Source organism: Pygoscelis adeliae, unplaced genomic scaffold (genome assembly GCF_000699105.1).
Source record: "Pygoscelis adeliae isolate BGI_AS28 unplaced genomic scaffold, ASM69910v1 Scaffold110, whole genome shotgun sequence".
In the NCBI taxonomy this organism is placed as follows: domain Eukaryota; kingdom Metazoa; phylum Chordata; class Aves; order Sphenisciformes; family Spheniscidae; genus Pygoscelis; species Pygoscelis adeliae.
Genome location: NW_008823919.1, coordinates 919,673 through 942,350, shown reverse-complemented (window position 1 = coordinate 942,350; position 22,678 = coordinate 919,673). Strand labels below are relative to the sequence as shown.

Below are 22,678 nucleotides of genomic sequence, written 5' to 3'. Positions count from 1 at the left end.
CTTTAGCAGTTTCTTTAGTTAAACTTATACTTGCCTAGTTTTCCTCAACCACTTTCACAAATGGGTCTACTGCCCAGCTTACCAACTTACTGCAAACATATTGATGCACTTCTCTGATTCCTTGCTCCCTGGACTTCTTGGATGACAGAACCAATCCTGTGCCCTATCCTGGACTAATGTCTTCATTGTTTCAAATACTCTGTTATTTTTATTCCCCGTAAAGACTTCATGATTTCTTAATATGTAAGAATTAATGACACAGTAGTGAATGAAGCTGAAGGTAGAGGGTATACTGGAGAACATGAAACAAAGGCACTGAACCCTAGTTCACCCCCAAAATACTGGATGGGCAGTAGAGTAAGGAAGAGAGAAGTCTGGAAAGATGTGAGGAGATAGTAAATAACAGGCTTTCCAGTCCTCTCCTTCAACACTGACCTGTTTCACTGGATCATATCCATATTACAAATTCCTCTTTAGCTTCTTGCCTCACTGCCAGTGTGTGTTACAAAGAGCTCTTCCTTCTCTTTTTACCTTCTACAAACCTGCTATAGTTTTCCACAGTAAGTTTCATTCAAGCTTAACTAATAAGATAAACAGTGAACTGTAAATCTTAACTTTCAAAGGAGCTACTTAAATTCCTAATGGAAAGGGTATATGTAAGCTTATAATGCTATTACTGGATAAATGTCTTCATAATAAGCAATTTAATATCAATGGCACTGTACTTACAGAGTCAATTGGTACCTCTGTAGTAATAACAACTCAGAATTTGTTACAGCTAGTAATTTCTGTAGAAATCTAACCTTAAATTACACTTAATGGACGCCTACTTGTTACATTGTTTAATCTATAGTTGAGAGCTCTGAAGGCATGGCATTTTGAATCTTTCACAAACTGTTTCACATAATCAGATAATCCTTTAAATATTAAATGAATTTCATTTTTCTCTACTATATATGAGTCTGTAGAGTTAATTTATAATGACCAAGTATTCACTTCTGTGAAAAGCAGGATAATCTTGAACTCTATTTGATTCTTCTACCTCTCCATTGCAATAAAATAGACATTGATGAGTGCCGGATCTCCCCAGACTTATGTGGAAGTGGTACTTGTGTCAACACTCCTGGAAGCTTTGAGTGTGAATGCTTTGATGGTTACGAAAGTGGATTTATGATGATGAAGAACTGTATGGGTAAGTGTGACTGTACTCTGTACTATACTAACTCTGCTCCACTAAACACTTCATATGTATAATTATTGTGAGTTCTTGAACAAATGAGACCAATACACAGTTTATAGGACAGATAACTGAACTATGCATATAGCTTTGCTTGTTCTTTTTGCTAATTACTTTTACACATTTCTGTATAGATATTTTAGAATGGCAGCAACCATTCATTCATGTAGCTAATGAGGTATCCAAACATTTGGTAAAGTTAGGAATAGAAGGCTGAAGTTTCAAAAGTAGTGTGATTCACTTTTCCTTGATTCTTCTAGCAGTCCAGAAATTCTGAGCATATCTGGAAAAACCACATCTCTCTAATCTGTCTGAAGTTGTAAGAATAGATATGGAGACAAGAAAAGTTACTAGCCCCCTTAAAAACTCTTGAGTTAGTATTGTGGAGTACTTCATGAAATACGTCATGAAATATATAATGAAAATGAAAAGTCTAAGATCTTCATGCTGATGATGCTGAATGGGTCCTCCTCCTTGTCCTTCGTGAAGATTGGATTGTCATTTCCTCTCCTTCCACCCTAAAGATTCTTGCCTAATTTCCATGACCTTTAAAGGATGGTCAGGAGTGGCTTCAAAATTACATTGGCCAGCTCCCTCTCAGCACTCATGAGTCTTTTACACGTCCTTTGTCAGCAGGTGCCTACCCCCATTTTCCCTCATCTTTTTGCTGCTGCTGTTATACCCTTCACATCCCTTGCCAGGGTCAACTCCTGGTGGCTTTGGCTTTCCTAACCCCATCCCTGCACACTCAGACAGTGCTTCTGTATTTCTCCTGCATCACCTGTCCCTGCTTTTGCCTATTTTATGCTTCCTTTTTGTGTTTGTGACAGTAGCTTTTGTACTTGTAATTGAACTCAAATAAGTGGTCCTATGCCCCTGTGTTCCAGGATGCTGTGCAGGCCTCCTGTCACCTTTACTTGATTTCCTGCAAATTGTGATGCTTTTAGACTCCAGAAGTCAGCAAAAAATCATTGCCTGAATCACAGATGAACATAACAAAGAAGCTAAACTGAGGAAGCTGAATAGCCTTCATGAGAGACAGAGTACAAATGCAGAGAATCAATACTGTATGGTGGGGATATGTTATCTGTAAGACAGAGGCAGGGAAGCAAAATGTCAGATAAATAAGCAGAGTGAGGAGATAAGAGAAATTACTTCCTGAGGGCCTTTTGCAGGAACTAAGAAAGGAAGGGTATAATGTTCAAAGAAAGCATTTTGGAGCTGCGAGGACTATCCAAGCAGGAGTATAACAAAAGAGAAGTTGAATTCTATCATCAGGCAGTTTCTCCTCTCATGTGAATAACCTGCAAAACCCAGTGGTATCTTGGCTAAATTCTCAGGCTAATGAAAGACAACACTAGTCTGCCTATCTGAATAAAAGTCTCTAGTTTCAAGGATAGGTAGCCATAATGCTTCCTGGGAGTCCAAAAGTGTGAGTGCATTCTGCACCTTGAACATCTTTTGGTCATATTTCTCTTCATCCACATCTACAGTGTTAGCTGTTTTTACCAGGTTTGTGAGTCAAATACCAGTTTGCCATTGTAAGCTGTAGCAAGCATATTTCTCAGCCACACAATGACATACACAGGAGTTATCAAACCAAATAGCCATTTAGTTAAAAGTTTACACACACATCCCCATTAACGGCATCCACAGACAACCATTTCAATGCATACATAAATGGGTGTCTGGTTGCATTAAGAAGCACTTTTTTGAAAATTTCATCACATTAATACATTGTTCTAAATGGCAACCATCCAAAGAGTTGCTGTCTTTTCTTGTGTCCTGTGTTTCCTAGAATACTTAATTTTGAATGATGAATTTTTGGTGTTCTTGAGGGGAAGAATACCCATTTTTAGAGTTAATAATGTATAGTTTTTTGTTTGCCGTGTTATGCAGTATGAGGAGAGGAGCAGCACTGCTTCAGTGAAACAATCCTTTTATTTCTGACTTCCAGATTTTGTCACTTACAGACACAGAGAATTGCTTTTCTCTTTGTTGCTCCTTAGTAATGATTTTAAATTTGTTTATCATGGTCTCTTCGCAGATATTGATGAATGTGAACGCAACCCTCTGCTGTGTAGAGGTGGCACATGTGTGAACACCGAGGGGAGTTTTCAGTGTGACTGTCCTTCAGGACATGAGCTGTCACCATCACGTGAGGAATGCATAGGTGAGTTTCAACTCAGAATAGTAGTCTTCAGCTTTCTAAGAAGAGTCGTCATTTGTGCTATGAAAACTTCTTGTTTCTGGCAAGGATGGGGTCTCAAGAATATCTTATACAAATCCATGCTCCTCCTTTATATGAGTATCTTCAAATTAAAACCTTGTAATACATCCTGTAAAATCTCCAGTGCCCTTAACGCTGTTGACTTCAGAGAGGAGTATTTTACCAGGCCTCTTAGGGATTATTTAGCAACTCAAAGGACTGTACCACTCATGTTTTCAAGTAAAATACATACAAGCACAAAGTGAACATTGTTCCTACAGTCAGAAAAAAGTATTGTCCCTTATTGAAATGCAGCTCTCCTTTTTGCATATAATTCACCAAAATGGTGAAAAAATTGCAAAAACAATACTGCGTATTATCTCTTTGGTTTCTGTGTTTGATGCATAGTTGCTTCAAAAGTTGGTTTAAACCAGCAGACTGTGCAGTTTCACAGACCAGAAACAAAGAAGATAAATCTTTGGACACTGGCTTAAATATACTGTTCAGAGCACCGTACTTTGAACTGGAACATGCTAAGAACAAGAAAGAAATTGAAAAAGCCTGAAAGCCACCAGTTTAAAATATTACCTCACCCTCTTTCTCTGGCATTTGAGCAGTTAGTCTGCATTCTGAATAACAAGTAATTTATATGAATGATTCTTTTCCAGATGTAAATGAGTGCTCGTTAAGTGACAATCTCTGCAGAAATGGCAAGTGTGTGAACATGGTTGGAACATACCAGTGTTCCTGTAACTCTGGGTACCAGGCCACTTCTGACAGACAAGGCTGCGTAGGCAAGTGGTGTACATCTTCACCTATGTATTTGCGCTCCAGTGTGTATTGTTTCATCTGTCTTTGTTTTTATTTAATTTCATACCTTCCTTTTGAAACTGAGCAGGGCCATCTTATCTGCTATTAGGCATATCATGAACTATTGTGGACCCTTCTTTTATCTCAGAGATATAAAGAAGGTATAAAAAGATTGTTGCTGTAGTGAACTCCGCAGAATACTTTGAGAAAAAATATTCTTATGGTAATACTCCATTAAAATCAGAGGCTTGAGCTAACAACCAGAAAATATTGCTTGATTTCTTGATCAAGCCAGAACAGCTCCATGCATTGATAGTTTCTCTTTCACTTTTTCTCTTTATTGTATACACCTCTTAAATCCTTCACTATAGTAATACTGAATTATGTAGTTGTCATCACATTGGTAAGGAGAACAGAGGTATTGAGAGTTTTTTATTTGTTGGCTATGTTTATTTTTTTGCAAAAAAAAAAATTTGTGCTACATTTCAAGCTTTAATGAAACCTAAGTTTCTCAGGGCTTTTCTTTCTTTCCCTTCCACATGTTGTCTTTTGCACTTTTTTTTACATCCCTCCTTTCCACATGCTGTCTTTTGTAGGTTTTTTTTACATCCCTAGTAATACATACAAACAAAAGCAACAACTAAAAGTAGCCACTTGCTCCCACAGATGAAAATGCAGTTGAGAGAAAGCTGAACAAAATACAAATCAGAGACAACAGAGTGAGAATAAAAATTCAGAATCGTATCACTGATAAACTGTTTCATCTGCTAAGTAAAATGGCAAGAGAAGATGACTTTTCCTTATAAAAGTAGACTTACTACTATTAATGTTGCTTCCCCAGATATTGATGAATGTATGATAATGAATGGAGGCTGTGACACCCACTGCACTAACTCAGAAGGCAGCTATGAATGTAGCTGCAGTGACGGCTATGCTCTAATGCCAGATGTCAGGACATGTGCAGGTAGGTTTTAATATCTTAAAAGTTCCAGCATCATATCTTTCAGCCAATATGAACATGGTATTCTTTTAGCTGATCCTTACCAGAGTGACAGAATTATTATCTGCTTTTTTATTTTTTCAGATATTGATGAATGTGAGAACAATCCAGATATCTGTGATGGTGGGCAGTGTACTAATATTCCAGGGGAATATCGCTGTCTCTGTTATGATGGATTTATGGCTTCTATGGACATGAAAACTTGTATTGGTAAGTAGCCGTATGCACCAAATTTAATACAAGTCTAAAAATTCTGCAGCTAATGTTTTAGGATGTTCTGCTGAATCCTTGAAAGTGGGTACTGAAACTATGTGTATTATAAAAAAAAATAATCTATACATCTTTCTTGCCTATCACTATAGATGTCAGGAAGGGTAGAAAAAAATTTGAGAAGTCAATAAAGATGAATCCAATCACATAGTTCCAAAAATAGGAGTGATTTAATTGTAATGATATGATTCCTCTAAAACATCTCTATTGAGAAGAGATTGAGTGCCCCAGCATTTTCTTCTGTCTCTTGTAAATGTTTTAGTTTATTCCCTCAACTACAGAATGTTATCATGAGTAATTATAAAGGAAACTAAAATAAAAGTATCTCCTCAAATTAACCTAACCTGTTTAGTTTATCTTGGTGTTTATATGAACTTCTTACCTTTTACATTTAATATAAAGTTTCATGTGTTTCATATTTTAAGGTGATTTTGGCTATACCAATAACATCTTTTTAGATTTTGTGAGCATCTGTCAAACAAACCTTCATTTTGCACATGTGCACAGTCACACAGACAGACACACTGAGGAGAAAATAGTTATATGTAATACTGAGCAAAGCTGTCCTGAGCTGGTTTTGTCTCCTTTTTTCCATAGAGTTGAATTTAAGATTTTCTTTTCACCTTCACTTTTATGTTATTCCAGGTTCTTGTTTTCAGTTTTACACACATACTCCATGTTTACGCAACCAACTGGGAAGTTTAGAACTGATCTTTTCAATAATTTTTTCGTATTAGCCATGTTAGTAGCTGTAAAATCAGAATACTTTTTTTTCATTTTATACATGACCGCTCTTAAATGTTCTCTAGGAAAACAGTATCTGATACTAAGGTTAGAAACCTACAGTGCGAAAGTGTGAATTTCTGCCATGTATGTAATTGCTTTCCTTGCTAACAGCATCATCTGGTTTGTCAAAAAGCCTTTGGGGTGACTACAGTTTCTTACTGGTCCTAACATTACTTTCAACAAAGTACTTGATTTTTTTTCAGCAGAAATATTTGCAAGATCTTGTATTTATTTGACAGTATGTGAAATTAGATGATCTTTGCCATTTAACTAGTGTAAAATTGGAGCTATTTGAATAAAGTAAAAAAGTTTACATAGGTGTAACTCATAATAAGACTATGTTTTAACTACAACTTTTTAACCAGATCTTTAATTATAAACTATATAGCTTTCAAATGAGGTAAATTCTGGAATAATGTTAAAGCCTTGTATTATACTTGAAAGCCTATATTGAAAATTTAGCATGCAGTATAAGAATCTAAAACACAGTTCAGGTACAAACTACAGTATTCTGTAGGAGACATTTTCTTCCTAATGGAAAGTTTTCACCATATATGCAACACTCGGTGACATCGGGAAGAACAGGGAGACATCAGTAGCAAACTTACCTCTCTCGTGAAACTTCAGTCTGCATCAAGGCAGCAAGTGCTGAGCAGTCACATGGTTGAGGTGTCTGGGAAGGGAGTCTGGCACAAGAGCACATCTACAGGCCCGATGCCCTGTTTTTCCTTGTGACTATTTTTTTTTTATATGGTTGTGGGAAGACTTTTCTTGTTGTGGCTTATCACTTGTTCTTTCTGCAAGGGTCTTTCCCCAGTCCACCTGCAGCCTAATGTCTCTTTGAATGTTACCTTTGTGGTGGCTTTGTGTCTTTGTATGTGCCAGAGATATCTCTAACATTTGGAAGCATATCTTCTCAAGGGCATGCTTTTAGTGTCTCTGCTCTTTACCTTCTCCCAGACTGGCTTTCAACAGCACCAGCAGGACAATGGTTATTGACGTCTTCTTTCACTCCTACTTAACCTCAGCTTTGGTAGACATTTTGATTTTTCTTCCTCTCTTGAAATGTCTTGAAGTTTCTTTCAGCTTCTTTCACAATCAGAGGGACTTTGTTTCTTGTCAGCAAGGAATTAGCCCTGCCACACACAGACACACTTGGGATCATTAATAAAAATTATTTCCTAGCTACCCATTTTCTAATGGCATAGCAGAGTGATAGATACAGGTCTGTACTAAAAAGCTGCCAATGATCCATAGGCATTCTCCGAAACCTAAATGGAAGGTTGTGCCAAAGCTACTCATAGCCATGAGCTGCTAAGAGAAGGAGTTTGAAGTTCCCTCATGGTGTTAAGAGTTCCCAATTTGATATGCTTCATAGTTCAGGCTTTTCCAGGGAGATTTTGGAAGAAGCAGGTCAATTCTTATGTTCCAGGGGTGTCTCAGCAAGCAGAATTACAGAGGTAAGTCTGCAGCTCCTGCAACTGAGAAGACTCAGAGCATAGGAGCTTTCCTTTGCCTCATAGTGTGTCAACTGAATGTACTAGGGAACACTGTTGTAGGGAACAAAGATTGCTGTAGTGAGAGTATTTAGAAGACTGACGAGATCAGCCCTGTTTTAAAATACAAAACTAAATTTTACTAAATTCATTTAATAACAACATGCTTGCCAGCAGTCAGTTCTTACACAATATTGATCATTATCACTGCACTTACAAAACTGTTAGTTTTTAACAATCACATTCTAAATTACATGCAAGTATACAATACCACAGAGCTGTTACGGGTAGTTTGCATTGACTGTCTTCCAGCCCTTGGTATTGCTTAGTCACAAAGGTCAAGGTGATCGGACTTGAGCACTTGTCTACAAGAAAAGCTCGAACTGAAGTGGGTCTGTCTTCTTTCTTCTCCAATTTTCCATGCTTATGTTTTTATGCTGTTGCCCCCCCCAAAAAAAGAAGGGTCCCTTCTACTCCTTATAGGCCTTATCTTGTTTTCTTGTCTTGCCAGTCATTCTTCTGGTGTACCTGTGAGGTTTTCCTGCCTATCTGCAGTCCCTTGTGCTTATGTTGTCCTTTGTCTGGCAAATTCTATGACATTGACATGTCCTACATGCAGCTACGCCCATATTTCTTTGTCCTTTTGGCAGTCTCCTTGCTCACATCCTTATGCAAAACTGTCTGGCTATGCCATCACAGTATTACATGATACTTACATGCTATTGCTAGTTACACTGTTTTAGCATGCTTATATTGGGGTTTAAGGCAAGCTAATATTAATTACATCCCAGTTAATGCACTTTTAATTTATATGATGTGGGCCTTTGCTTTGGCTGCACTACATGACATCTTACTTCACTCAAAAGGACAACTACAAATACCAGAAATGCCTTTTTGTCCACAGTATGGTGATTCTCTTTAATGTCATATTATAATACTGTTAGTTAATATCATTTCAAGGGACAAATGGAAATATTGGACAAGGTATTTAAAAAGTTCTTGGGCCATATTGCCCCACTGCAGTATGACTTAGAACAGTCATATGAAACTCCTCAGTTACCTGCTTGACAGGTGCCCAATTCTAGTTTTTGTTTCATAAGATTCATTGTCTGTCCTAAGTTGAATTCTTATTAAAAAAACTGATTGAGTTTACTTTATTATTTTTTATAATTTTGACAAATGCTATTCAGAGGTATCGACACACTTGTATATATCATGATTCAATTTTAAATAGTGATCAAAATGTGCAAATTGAAACCTGTAGATAATGGCAGTACAGGAAAAGTAATAAAATTACTGTATAAATTATTCTTTGGAAGAAAATTGTAGCTATATTATGATCAAGAAGGTGTTTTTAAAAAATGCTTTGAAGTAATTGACTTCATAGTCCAATAATTAGCATTCTAAATAAATTAGAAAACACTGTGGTATTTGGACTACACGTTCATCCTTGCTTGTTTTTAGGGAATTAAAATAATATAGAATGGACAGCTGAAATATATTATGTGAAGATTAATAAATGCCACATGTCATAGAGGTGGACCATGCTTCTGATGTTTTCACCTGAATGAAAGTATTCCAAAAAGACAAAGTATGCTGTTAAATGACAGTAATGTTCAAGTAACAATGAATTTATGTGCGCTTACAGATGTGAATGAATGTGATTTGAACTCCAACATCTGTATGTTTGGGGAGTGTGAAAACACTAAAGGTTCCTTCATTTGTCACTGTCAGCTAGGATATTCAGTCAAGAAAGGAACCACTGGATGCACAGGTAAAGCAAATTTCTGGCATATCTGTCACGGTGTGCACATATATTGGTTGGCTTTCAGGTAAAGTAGATGCACAAGTATTCACACACAAGTGAGAGATTGGTATCTGTTACGTAATAATAAATATAACAGTAAGTATTTTACATTAGTCAGCATGTATCCAGAGTTTGAAAAGGCACGTTCCTTGACCAGTATCAATATGATATGAGAGGCCCCTTACATAACAGTAATTTTAAAGGCAAAGCTCTTACCAGTATAGATTGGGGGAATATCTGTGGTATGAAACATAGCTTGGGTGGGCACAGCTGCATTTGTATTAGAAGTATTTTATCAGTACTCATTTGTTATACATACTTAAAGTATGAACTCATCTGTCAACTAAGCTGCAGGAAATGACCCTGTAGTCTAAGAACAGGACAAAAGGAAAAAAATGCAAAAGAAAAGAATGAAAAAAAGTGATGATGTAAGAGGGAAAGTACATGCCATCCTTCAACCCATGCTAACAAATTTTAAAAAATCATAGTCCGTCGGTTTCAAACTCTGTGAGTCTCTGTGAGAGTTAAGCAGTACCTTGTCTTCTGCAAGCTGAGTCCACTGTGTTTAAGAAGCTAAGTTGTCCTGGTTTCAGCTGGAATAATTTTCTTCCTAGTAGCTGGTATAGTGCTGTGTTGTGGATTTAGGATGAGAATAATGTTGATAACAGACTGATGTTTTAGATGTTGCTGAGCAGTGCTTACACTAAGTTAAGGACTTTTCAGTTTCTCACATTGCCCTGCCAGCAAGGAGGCTGGAGGTGCACAAGAAGCTGTAAGGGGACACAGCCAGGACAGCTGACCCAAACTGGCCAAAGGGATATTCCATACCATATGACGTCATGTTGAATAAAAACTGGGGGCAGTTGGCCGGGGAGGGTGCAGCCACTGCTTGGGAACTGGCTGGGCATTGGTCAGCAGGTGGTGAACAATTGCATTGTGCATCACTTGTTTTGTATATTCTTTTATCATCATCATCATCATCATCATCATTACTATTTTCCGTTTTTTTTCTGTCCTATTAAATTGTCTTTATCTCAACCCACAAGTTTTACCTTTTTCTCATTCTCTCCCCCATCTCACTGGTGGTGGGGGAGTGAGCAAATGACTGTGTGGTGTTTAGCTGCCTGCTGGGTTAAACCACAATGTAAGTTCATCCAAAATAATTATTCTGGGAAAGTTGACAGAATTTTTCCTATAATTTGGTCTTTAAGAATTTGTTCTATAATTACTAAAATCTTGGACTAATCATTTTTATAACTGAAACGTGCCTGTGCACCCAAAGGTCTCATTCAGACATATAAAGATCAGCATATTTAATATGTCTCGAAAATAGCTTTAATTTCAAACTGAAAAGCAGTGGTAGGAAAGCAGACTAATTTTGTCATGTTTACAAACAAAGAACAAAATGAAAATACAGCTGTCACTATTTTTTATGAATGTGTAATATGAACTTGTAACTTGCTTGATTTATTCTGTAGTCTTGAACAGTTGTTTTTTAAAGGACTGCAAACCTGCACAGTGGAAATAAGCAACATGTAAAAGGAACATAATTTGTAATGTTCTGGTGCTCCTGATGTAAATACTAATAGTTTATTCTGTGCTTGTAGATGTGGATGAGTGCGAAATTGGTGCTCACAACTGTGACATGCATGCTTCATGTGTCAATGTACCAGGAAGTTTTAAATGTAGTTGCAGAGAAGGATGGGTTGGAAATGGCATTAAATGTATTGGTAAGTATACAGAAAATAAAGCTTTTCTCTTTTTTCTTTTTTCTTTTTTTTTGTTTAATGAAAGCATGTAACGTGACTGTATGATTACTTCATTAGAAGCAAAGTATTATTCTTCTATCTGCTGCACTCTGTGGATAGATGGGTATGCAAGAGTCTTAAGTTTCCAGGGTTTGGTCTTCTGAGAAAAAAAATGGTTTTGTCTCAGGAGCCTGTCTGTGTAACATCTAACTGAATTAACTATGTATTTTACAAAGTTTAAATAAAACTATTAGAATGTGCAAAATAAAAAAATCTGTCAAAAATAAAATGGAATTTGTTTTGTGATTTCCTGCCAGTAAGATATTATTTCTGTTACTTAATACCATTTTTTGTAAATGTCCTGTAGTATATCTAGTTAATAGGCCCTAATATAAAGCAGATTGGACTTCAGTTATGGGAAACTTGATTCTACTTTTGCTGGGCTGCTAGAGTAGCATCATGTCCCCTTGCCTTCGTTTTTTAGTTTGGTGTGTAAAAGATTGTAATATTTACCTTTTTTTCAGAACATTTTGGGATCTATGGAAGAGGAGCTTCATTTAAGAATTAGGCTTTATTGGTGTTATATGTGAAAGAAAAAGTACCATATTATGAGATTTTACTGCAGGCCAGATTTTCTAAGCTTTTTAAGCCATATCTGAGAAAAAGAGGAAGGCCCTCTGGTCTTTTTTATTATCATTTAGTGACTATGTGAGGTTCTACTAAGTAAATAGAAAGTCCCATTTGAAGGAGAAAACTTTAAAAAGTTTTTCCAGCAGCATCCTCATAGTTAGAATAGCTCCTGGGTATAGAGTGTTCTTCCAGGAGATCACTCTGCTTATGGGTGAGAAGAGACTGTTGGCTACCCCGTAGCAGCAGCTAGTGTGACTCATATGTCATGGAGTCACGCTAGGCCATTCCCATCAGACATGCCCTTGAGGGGAAGGAAAGTCTGAAAGTCTCTTCTTTTTTTTTTTTTAATCCAAGTTGACATCCAAGTAAATAAGAAAGCTTGCATTAACTTTCACTGTTGTCACATTCTTCTATTGCTTGAGAAGGCTCTCCAAATGTATGCCAGATTTCAACCTCACTGTATTTCTTTGGTTTATTGGTTTTTTAACTCATTTTGAATTCAAGTTCTTTAACAGGATATTAACATTCAAGTAACGAGTCAGCTGAATTTCATCTGTTGCTTGGAAACACTTTACCCAATCCCATGCATTTTAATTTAAAGGAAGAAATGCTAAAATGAAATCACTATAGATTAACCCTGTAACTTCTAATGAGAACTTTGTATGTTTATGGAGACATAAATCATCTTTGCAGTTGCATTTGTTAGCTTGACAGTTAACTGTAGGCCAAGGATGCTGACCGCTCTGTTACTGCTTGCACTCTTTTGCCCCTGATGTGCAGATCTTGATGAATGCTCCAATGGGACCCATCAGTGCAGCGTGAATGCCCAGTGTGTGAACACCCCAGGGTCATACCGCTGTGCCTGTGCAGAGGGATTCACTGGGGATGGATTTACTTGCTCTGGTAAGAATTTTCTGTGAAAGCTGACTTGTCACCGATTGTTTCTGTTGTATGGAAGCTTTGCAAATTAGATCTAAGCCCAAAGTGCAAGATAATAAATGTAAAAGTGTCTTTTAAGATCAGGATTCCTTCCATCTGCTGAAGAAATTCTAACAAAGGCAACTGATTGTTCTTTTGATTTGTGTGCCAAATTGGACCCACTCAGGCCATTTGTTGTGTGAAGTTCCTGTCTGCTTCTTCTAGAAAGAAAAAAAAACCCAACAAACTTTGCATTATTAAAAAAATTTAAATATGTTAATGAAAAATAAGGAGTAAGGAGTCATGGCAGGATGAAAGCAATAATTTTGGAAATGACATTACATTTACTTTTCTGCATTCTTTCAATTTGCTTCATCTTCAGGTGTAAATGCTTTGCTTTATATCAACAATACTCAACAGCACTATTATTTTGAACGTCTGGATAATATTATTTGTATTTTCCTAGTAAAACATGTAGTTTAAGAGAAATTTTCTGTCTCCTGCAGATGTTGATGAGTGTGCAGAAAATGTTAATCTGTGTGAAAATGGACAGTGTTTGAATGTCCCTGGTGCCTACCGTTGTGAGTGTGAGATGGGATTCACTCCTGCCTCGGACAGCAGGTCGTGCCAAGGTAAGCCACTGGTCCTTCAAGTTCGTTTTCTGAGTTTGGATTGGCTGCTGTAAAGCAATCAACACGAAGTGCTGGAATGACCTCAACCTGGAAGCAGAATATTCAGCACATGCTTCACATACAAGTAATTTTTTCAAGCAAGGATTATTTTGCAGTCTGAATTATGTTGAAGGTAGCTTGCATCTTTTTATGAAGTTTTCCTGGCCTTGGTCCAAAAATCCAAGAGTAGAGGTTTGGCTTAGTAATTTTGTTTTTTTAATTATTTCTCTCTTTTTGTCACTAGTGAATAGTGTGTGGAAAATCCTGTGTTCATCACTGTTTTATTTAGTGTGTTTACATAGGAGACACAAACTGCATTAAGTGACCTCATTTTAAAATAAATGTTTTCAGGAAAATTGAAGTAGGCAAATCACTGCTATATTTGACAAGTTTGTAACACTCCTTAAAATGCATACTGGAGATTTTTTATCATCACCCTTTCACACTTAATATTGTACCAGATCATCTGAAGTGCAAAAGGAATTACTATCTTTCTAGTCCAATTCAGCTTCTATTCCCTGTTGTGTCCTTATGTCTTTATATAAGGGAACTGTATATTAGATAAAGTCTTTTTTTAGCTGGTGCTCCAAAGTTTTTTAACTTATTTCATGTTTAATGGTGGAAACCTCATAATGTCTTATCTTGATGAGACATTAAAAACAGATTCCAAAATGTAGTCTCTAAAATTTAGTCAATAACTTGGCATGTTCAAACATTTAGGTGTACATGTATGAATCAGACTTACAGCTGTAGAAAAATTGCAGATGCTTCTCAAAAATGAACTACACAACTGTTTTGGTCAGATCTGTTAACAGTTACCAAGTATTGTCAATCATCTTTACTGAATTTCTCAGTGCAGCTCAGTTAGTTAGTCATATTATAGTCATGCCAATGTTCTAATAAAAATCGCCAAATAGATATCAGCCAATCAATGTTTTGAAAAACAATGTGATTGTAATTCTTGGGACAGCAGATCACCAATGTTTGGCTTTTCAATTGGTCTACAACGAAGCTCTGAAAAATAAATCGAAGAATTTTGGAAAAATGCTTGGTATATTGGTATATTACTGTGATTCCAACAGAGATCTGAAAGCATTCCATAGATGAAATTGTGCTGTTGAAGAAGTAAAAGATCTGGGTGCTGAATACTTGCAAGAAGTTATCTTTTTTTTTTTTTTTTAAAGTTGATATATTAATTTGTCCTATGATAAGGTGACTCCTTGGCTGATTTCTGCAATCAAGGGAAAAAATCTAAAGCCTGGATTTAGTACGCTAATTGTAATACAAATAATTCATCCAATTTCTTCAGAAATCCCTTGAGATGTCAGTACATTAGCTTCTCAATGATACGGTCTTTTCCATAACTTTATAAAGCTTCATCTGAACACAAGTTATGTTCATGACCTGATTTGGAGGTCATTCCATGGCTGTACTCCAAGGTACTTAGAAACCTTCCTTTAATTTCCAGTTTAAATTTACTCAGGACTGTTGGATATTAGGCATTTATCTTAAATTTCATTTTCCCTTAAAAATTTATCTTTCTCCCCCTGAAGTTACCCCTTCTCAAATGTTCCTATAAAGAGGCATTATATGACTTCTTAAGCTTTGGCTAAGGCAAGCAAGCCAAGTTCAAAATAGATATTTCATTACTCTAATCATTTTAATATCCCTTTTTTACACCTCGTCCAATTTTAGTTCATCACTCTTGAACAGAGCACTGTACACAGAATTTCAAATGAAGATTTAGCTGTGCATTGTAAAACGGTATTAATACTTTCCACTTTCCTGTCTCTGCTAAAAATAGCTCACTAGTACATGCTAGAGTTGCATTAGCCTTTTGCACAGCTGCTTTATTTTGGCAAATTAAAAGTCTTGCTATCAGAAAGTACATGCAGGGTTTTTTTCCCTCTTATCTTACTTACCTTCAACTCAGAAGTCCTATATAGTTTGTGTCTAAAACCGTAACTTTGCACTCTGTGCTGTTAATATTTAACTCCTTTTCTAGCACTCTAGTTGACAAAGTAATCTAATTTTCTGTCGGTGTCTTTCAACTTTATTTCATCTTCAATTTACGTGAGCACACAGGCAGTCCTTTACATGCATTTTAACTCACCTATATGTAGTTACTATACAGCTGGTTTAACGTGGGCTTGAGAAAATCGTAGATAATTCTTACTTCCTATATTCCTTTTCCCTGTATTCTTTCTCCAAGGAGAGATGCCTAGTCCCTCTCTTTCTTCTTAGTATACTTTTTTTCCCCAAGAATGGTATTTTGAAAATCTTACTTGCCATTAGTAAGAAGTGTTGCAGACTATGAGCTAGGAAATAACTGACACTTCTGTATGGTGTTACGCTTCATTCTGTTTAATGCACATGTTGGAAGGAACTTACTGGCTTTTTGACTCATTTTGGATCTTGAGAAGTCAGTTTTGCTTTTTTTTACTTCACACTAGGTAAAACAGGAATAAGTAACAAGCAGCTTAACAGAGAAAGCCTCACAAATCCCTAGCTATAGCATTCTACACAAAACCAAAAGTGATTACTCTTCACTGTTGCTTTTTAATTTTTTTTTAAGTTAGATGTGTCTTCATTTGCTTTTAGTAGTACAACACACTGTTGTAATACTAATATAGTAATGATATGTAACTTTCTGTTCTTAATATATTCCTTCAGATATCGATGAATGCTCCTTCCAGAACATATGTGTATTTGGTACCTGTAATAACCTACCAGGAATGTTTCATTGTATCTGTGATGACGGCTATGAACTAGATCGAACTGGGGGAAACTGTACAGGTATATCTCTTCTGTTCAGAAATGTGTCAGGACTTACTTTTTTTTTTAATTGCACCAAGTTAATTTAAAGATGAGATCACAAAACGTGCATTGTATTCTCTTACAACAATGAGAGTGCATTTTTCCCCACTAAACAAGCAATGTGTAGAATTGCATGCTTTGGAGTTGGTTTAAGAATGGAACAAAAAGAATGGCGTCTTAAATATGCAGCTGTACAAAGGTTATTCCTAAATGTTTGCTGAATTATTAGTAGTTCTTTTGTTCAGTTTCAGCTAAAATTCACTTGCATTTGAAATTTTCTTACCTGTTTTGTCTTAAAAAGTACAATTATTCTTCTTTTCTGTCCAGTGAGCAGATTTATAAATGTAACCTTCCTATTTTAGATATCGATGAATGTGCTGATCCCATTAATTGTGTTAATGGTCTTTGTGTAAATACTCCTGGAAGGTATGAGTGTAATTGCCCTCCAGACTTCCAGCTGAATCCTACTGGAGTGGGTTGTGTGGGTAAGTAAAAGCTACCTGAAGTATTACTTCAGAAATCACAGCCAAAGTGACTGTTTTGATGCAAATGAGGGTAGCAAGATAGAAAAATTATACTTTCACATGCTGCATATCCTGTTATATAGTTTTCTAGAGATGGAGTTAATTATTTGATGAATGGTGTTTATAGTTTCTTTAAAATACACCTTTTTAAAAGTTGTCAAAACATATATTATCTGCATTTCCATTCTCCTGACAGTCAACAATCCTCATGTAAAAAACTGAATTTTTTAATCCTAGATGTGTCTTGGGACTGATTTATGTGTTTAGCTTAAGTCTGAACTGGAATTAAAACTGGTTGTGGTACCCGTTTGGCTGGAAACAAAGTAGAAGACATGGTTCATGGTAGTTTACATAATCCTCTATGGTTTACACAGATTTAAAGTGAATTTTCATTACTTTTCCCCCTTGCTACATGATATAGGACTGTCATGTCATTAGAGTATATACTAGCAATCTGGGGAAGTTTTGGGGAAGAGGGAGGTTGAGAGAGGGGCTAAGGTTCATCCATAAGGATTTGTGTGTGATCCTGGGAAAGACTTCTAACTTTTTATTTGGAAAACAGCCTTTTTATTTTATTATGTTGGGAAGATTCAAATGCTCCTGAATTGGTAGTTAGAACTCTATCCATTTTCTAAATGTTTACAATAATACTACAACGTGATGGCAAATAAATATATTCTAAGCAAATAATTTCTCAGCAAATAATTTCTAAAGAAATGCAGATTTCCTTCAGAACAAATTTTATTGCTCATCTTTTACATGTTTATCCATTTTCTGCCTGTGAATATTCTCTGTTGTTTCTCTGGATGCTAGAAACAAGTCCTGTTTGAGACCTTTAGATGTCCACAGTCTTGACCAATTTATTCTAAAGCTTTTAAGCTGAGATTTTTAAAGATGAAGTGAATTGATGTAATCTATTCCCATTTAATTGGAAACCTGTGTTTCGGTCTCCCATAGACTCTTCTGACAATTCCTGCCTGAATACTTTTCTTCTGCAGCTGCAGTCTGACTCAAGCTTTTAGTGTTGCCTCATCTGAAGATTCAGTTGAAACAATGAAATCCTGCCTTTTTGGCTCCCCTTCTGCAGCATATAACTACTAAGATCCTCATTCTTTCCTACAACTAGATGCTGTGTGTGATCTGCCCTGCAAGCCCTGAATTATGACCAAAGAATTTAAGTGATCTCTGAAGAAGCTTATGAGAATGAATTATCCTACTGCTAGCTGACTTGTGTTATGCTAAAAAATGGGAATTTGAGTTGGCACTCTACTTTGGGACTTGTTGTCCCAAGGACGTTTTTGGCAGGGGTCCCATGTTTCCTCAAGGAAGCCTCCACAGTGGAAGGGAAGCTAGTCAAGAGTAAATCTAGCAACTCTGGAGTCCCAAATGAGAAAGCAATCCCTCTCTCTCTCTGAAGAGATAATGTTGAATAAGAAAGTGGTAGAAAAACTATTTGACCCTTCCTTATTTTGGTCCTGAGGAAATACTACTAGAGCTATCCCCCTCTCTGGTACAAAGACTCTTTTCCTTTCCCTTGTGTAAGAAGCATTTTTAGTTTCTCAACAACTGATTGTACAGAAAAGAGACTCCCAAGACTTAGCCCCCTGAGCAAACATGGTGTTTTTGGTTGGGTTTTGGGTTTTTTTCAAGTTCAGTTTCAGACAGTGGCAGAACTGGAATTGACTTACCTGTCTGTGGGAGGAGCTGCAAGCCTTGGGTGTACACTTCCCATCTCTCTGCAGCCTGATTCTATGACAAAGTGCAAAAAACAGTCAGTGAACATTCAGCGTTTGTTTTTGACAGGGGCAAGCAAAGCCTCTGCTTCCCATGAAATATCATCAGAGTAAGATAATAGAAATAAAGTCCTAATCCATGAATTAAATGACACTTCAGTGATTTTTTTTCTTTTTTAAGCCCTTGAAGAGATGGGGCACTGTGTGCAACTAAAAGCATATTAGTTACAATATTTTATACAATTATAGGCATTGTTAGGTTTTGAACTTTTTTTTGTTCGCCAGCAGTTCTGATTTGTAGTATTTCCAGAGGGTTAAATGATTTTGCATGGGAAGTGGAAACAGAGTTGCCATTCCAGTGCAGCTATACTAGTTCTGGTTCTAGATTCGGTATGCTTTGGGTATGCCTACTTTACTGACTTACGCAGTCCGAAGAGGGAAGAACTGAAGTTCAGTTTGCTTGTGATCCTTTATAGTCTCAGGACTGCAATTCCAAATTGCAGCTTCACTTGCAATGATGTTTGTGTCACTGGCACATGCTAAAACATTACCCGATTTTCACTCTAAGCTTGTGGTCATTTGGAAAAAAAAAACCACAGAGGCTAGTAGATCTCACCAAGAAAAAGGAAGGTTTCTTGCTTCTGGAATGCACAAGTTGTGCTGAAAAATGTTCCAGAAACTTCTTGTCAAAGGACAGTGGCTTCTGGTTCTCTTCAATAGCACTATCTCTTGCACGCTTGAGCAAAACAGGCAGAGGAATTTAAATTCCAGTTCCTTTCAGAAGAAACAGAAATATTATCCTTGGCAAAGAGGAACATGGTGCTGTGTCAAGACAGCTCATGTGAGGAGTAAACCGAAACCTAAAACTCTTGATGGACTTGGTATCAATGTTCTGCTAGAGAATTCCAGGCTCTGCCTTCGTTCCAAGGTCTGTCATCTCCTATTGTTCTTAATGGGCCTGAGGTCTTGGGCTGAAACCAGCTTGCAAAATGGTCATCGTTTTTCACTTTTCCCAAGAAGAACGAAGCCAAATCTCCTCTTAAAAAGGCAGATGTCTCATGCTATCATGAATGGAGAGAAGCATGCAGCTCCTCTGAGAACAGGAGGAGATAGGTATTCTCAGAATAACCACGTTTGGGTTGTTTCAGCTCAAGTCCACAGTGAGAACAACAGGATGTGCCCTTTTAAAAAGGCAGTTCATTTTACTCTCTTCTAACATTGTCTTAAAAAAAAAAAAAGTCTTCCACTCTAACATATGCTGATCCGTGATCTGAGGTAAATCTTACCTCTACGGAGATAAAGATATCCTGCTTTGAAGTTTCTTCTTTTTCCATCAGAGGCTCAGAGGTACAGAATACATATGCCTCTGCCACTCAATTCTTAACTGAGTATTTTAGCTTTACAACAGTGTGCATTTATGGTGAGATACTGAAATTTATTGTAGAATATGTGGGGCCCAGGAACACCCTCCATTTTCATGATCTCTGCTACTGTATGCTCTTAAAGCTGTGCAGAAAGAATAACCCAAAATTGTATTAAAGCTTAAATTTGAATAAATTTAAATCTTTTGGAAAGCTTGAAGGTTTTTTCTTTGTTGATGTTAAGACCCTTTAAAAACAATATTCAGTCTGAAAATTAATGCAAAGTTGTGTTTTTATTTTACACATATTTAACTTACTTGAGGATCTTGAGAACAAGTACTTCCTAACAATTCAGAAAGTTGCCTTCAAGTTTTTTTTCATAGATATGTCCCAAACCTCAGGATAATTTAAAAACCCATGTCATGTTAAGACATTTGTTAAACTCTGGAAATTCTGAAAGTATGAACTACCCACATTTATCATACTGTGTTCATTTTACTCCATGTAAATTGCTAAGGCTGTAGCATCTGGCACTTGCTGCAAGCAGTAAATTAAAAATGTGATATTTCTTGGTAAAATATGCATTTGGGGAAATCATTCAAAAATTTATTTATAAGTTTCTTAGTCGTACCATTAACAGAAATAGTAAAAATGCAAAAAGATACTGCAGCCTTTATATAATGAATTTATCAAAAAAATTTTTGAGTGGATTTCTGTGCTTCTTTAGAGGCAAGTTAATTCATAGAAATGATCTTTAGAATTACAGTGCTACTCTTGAGGAAGTTAATGTTCATCTTATGTGGCTGTAATAAGAAATATTGTAATAAATGACTATCCTTTCATTCCTTATATTTATGACTCACTGCTAGTTACTTTCCATTTATAAAGAACAAGGAAACAATAGGTGCAGCAGTAGGAAAACTCATAGCTTTACTCCTCTTAGACTCCTTGCTCATTCTGCTGATGCCAGCCGTTGTCTAAATCATTAAGTTACAGTTTGAGTGAACTAATAAACTAATTTTCCTCAAACTTACTGCACATTTAGATTGTTTCAATATTAATGATCTTTGGAGAATTTCTTTGCCACTGGAAGACTTTTTCCAGTGGCATGACTTTGTTCTGTGATTCCATAGAAAAATATGTAAATTCTTCTAATTCCACAAGAAAGAGTCATAGCCTAGTCACAATCAGAATATGGAAAAGAAATTCTACCAGCAGACTGCAGCAAGGTTTCTGATATTTTCTGGAGTGAAAGACTGGGAGTAGTATATGTGCTACATTAGAGTATGGTGTGACTTTGGAAGACGTGCAAGCAAACTCGTCTCTGGGTACTTAGGAAGCTGAAGCTACCCGTTTTCCCTGCTGTCTCTCTCAACATCACTAACTGCCAGTGTACATGAGTGTTTTGAGCTTGCCAATGACTTCAAAACCACAATGTTATCTGAATTCCTGCTTCTAGATGCGAAATGTTAAAATGAATGCCTGTTGTTCCTTTGTCCAGATCATTGTGTGCAGCTGTAGTCATGTGTGCTTTATATGTAGATAACCGTGTTGGCAATTGCTACCTGAAGTATGGACCACGAGGGGATGGGAGCCTATCCTGCAACACTGAAATTGGGGTTGGAGTCAGTCGTTCCTCGTGCTGCTGCTCTCTGGGAAAGGCTTGGGGAAACCCCTGTGAGACATGTCCCCCTGTAAACAGCAGTAAGGAAATGTTGTCTTATTCTCCCCTACCCTTTTATTATATAAGATGCTAACAAGGGATAGAAGAAGTATCTGAGATCTTTTACTGTATTGCTATACATTTATCATTTAAGAAACTGATTTTCTTCATGAGGCATTGTTCTGGCACAGTTATAAAAAAAAAACTCCCTGCTATTGTCAGAAGGATGATGCAGAGGTGTGGACCTGAGTATCAGAAGATTGATCTGTAGTCTTCTGTGACTGACTTGGTGCCTATTCTCACAGTAATAAATCAGTGGTAACTTTAAAAGGCACTTCCCTCTGGACCAGGCCCATGTACTTTGGGTAGTTTTGGGCACTTTATTTTGCTTTTACTTTTCTCCCATTTAAAAAAATTAAGGTAGTTGCAGATATGGTTATGTTTCTTAAGAATGGAATGGATTGCTTGCATCTACTAGGACTTTTTACTGAACAACTCCATGTTGCCAGGGAAATAAATAAATTAATAATGCTTAGAACTCAAATCATACCTTTAATTTGGAGAGCTGTAGTAGTTCTCAAAGGAGAGTGTTGGTAACTGTTGGGTAACTATTTCCAAGTCACTCTTGAGTACTTTCAAAACTGTTACCTGATTATACTTAACAATTCTGTAGAGCTTTGAAGTTCTTTGAATGAATAATGTGACAGAAATGTCAAGCATGTTGTTCTTAACAGTCTCATAATAGCATGAATTCCAAAATTCCAATTTTAACACATTTTTATTGATTATATACTGTCATTTCATATTAAAGAACTGTCAAAAAGCAAAATACGTGCCTTTATAAAGGCACAGTATGGAGAAAACAGCATTGTGCCTGCCTTAAGAGTGTCTGAGGTTATGGTAATGTTTTAAGCAGAACTCTTAATCTTACCTTGATTTTCTACTAATCTAATGCACTCGCTTTATTTACTGTGAATAGGTCAAGAAGAGTAGAAGAA

At 36.6% G+C, this 22,678-nt stretch overlaps 1 protein-coding gene across 1 annotated transcript in view; it reads left to right on the top strand.

Annotated features, from left to right (window-relative positions):
• FBN2 (fibrillin 2) overlaps window positions 1-22,678 on the top strand; it is a 183,735-nt gene that overhangs the window by 122,265 nt on the left and 38,792 nt on the right. Inside the window, exons 24-35 of the mRNA XM_009319652.1 lie at window positions 1,064-1,192; window positions 3,285-3,410; window positions 4,115-4,240; window positions 5,098-5,220; window positions 5,341-5,466; window positions 9,457-9,582; window positions 11,223-11,345; window positions 12,774-12,896; window positions 13,418-13,543; window positions 16,256-16,378; window positions 16,762-16,884; window positions 21,560-21,721. Of these exons, the coding sequence (XP_009317927.1) occupies window positions 1,064-1,192; window positions 3,285-3,410; window positions 4,115-4,240; window positions 5,098-5,220; window positions 5,341-5,466; window positions 9,457-9,582; window positions 11,223-11,345; window positions 12,774-12,896; window positions 13,418-13,543; window positions 16,256-16,378; window positions 16,762-16,884; window positions 21,560-21,721 (1,536 nt within the window). The remainder of the gene's footprint in view (window positions 1-1,063; window positions 1,193-3,284; window positions 3,411-4,114; window positions 4,241-5,097; window positions 5,221-5,340; window positions 5,467-9,456; window positions 9,583-11,222; window positions 11,346-12,773; window positions 12,897-13,417; window positions 13,544-16,255; window positions 16,379-16,761; window positions 16,885-21,559; window positions 21,722-22,678) is intronic.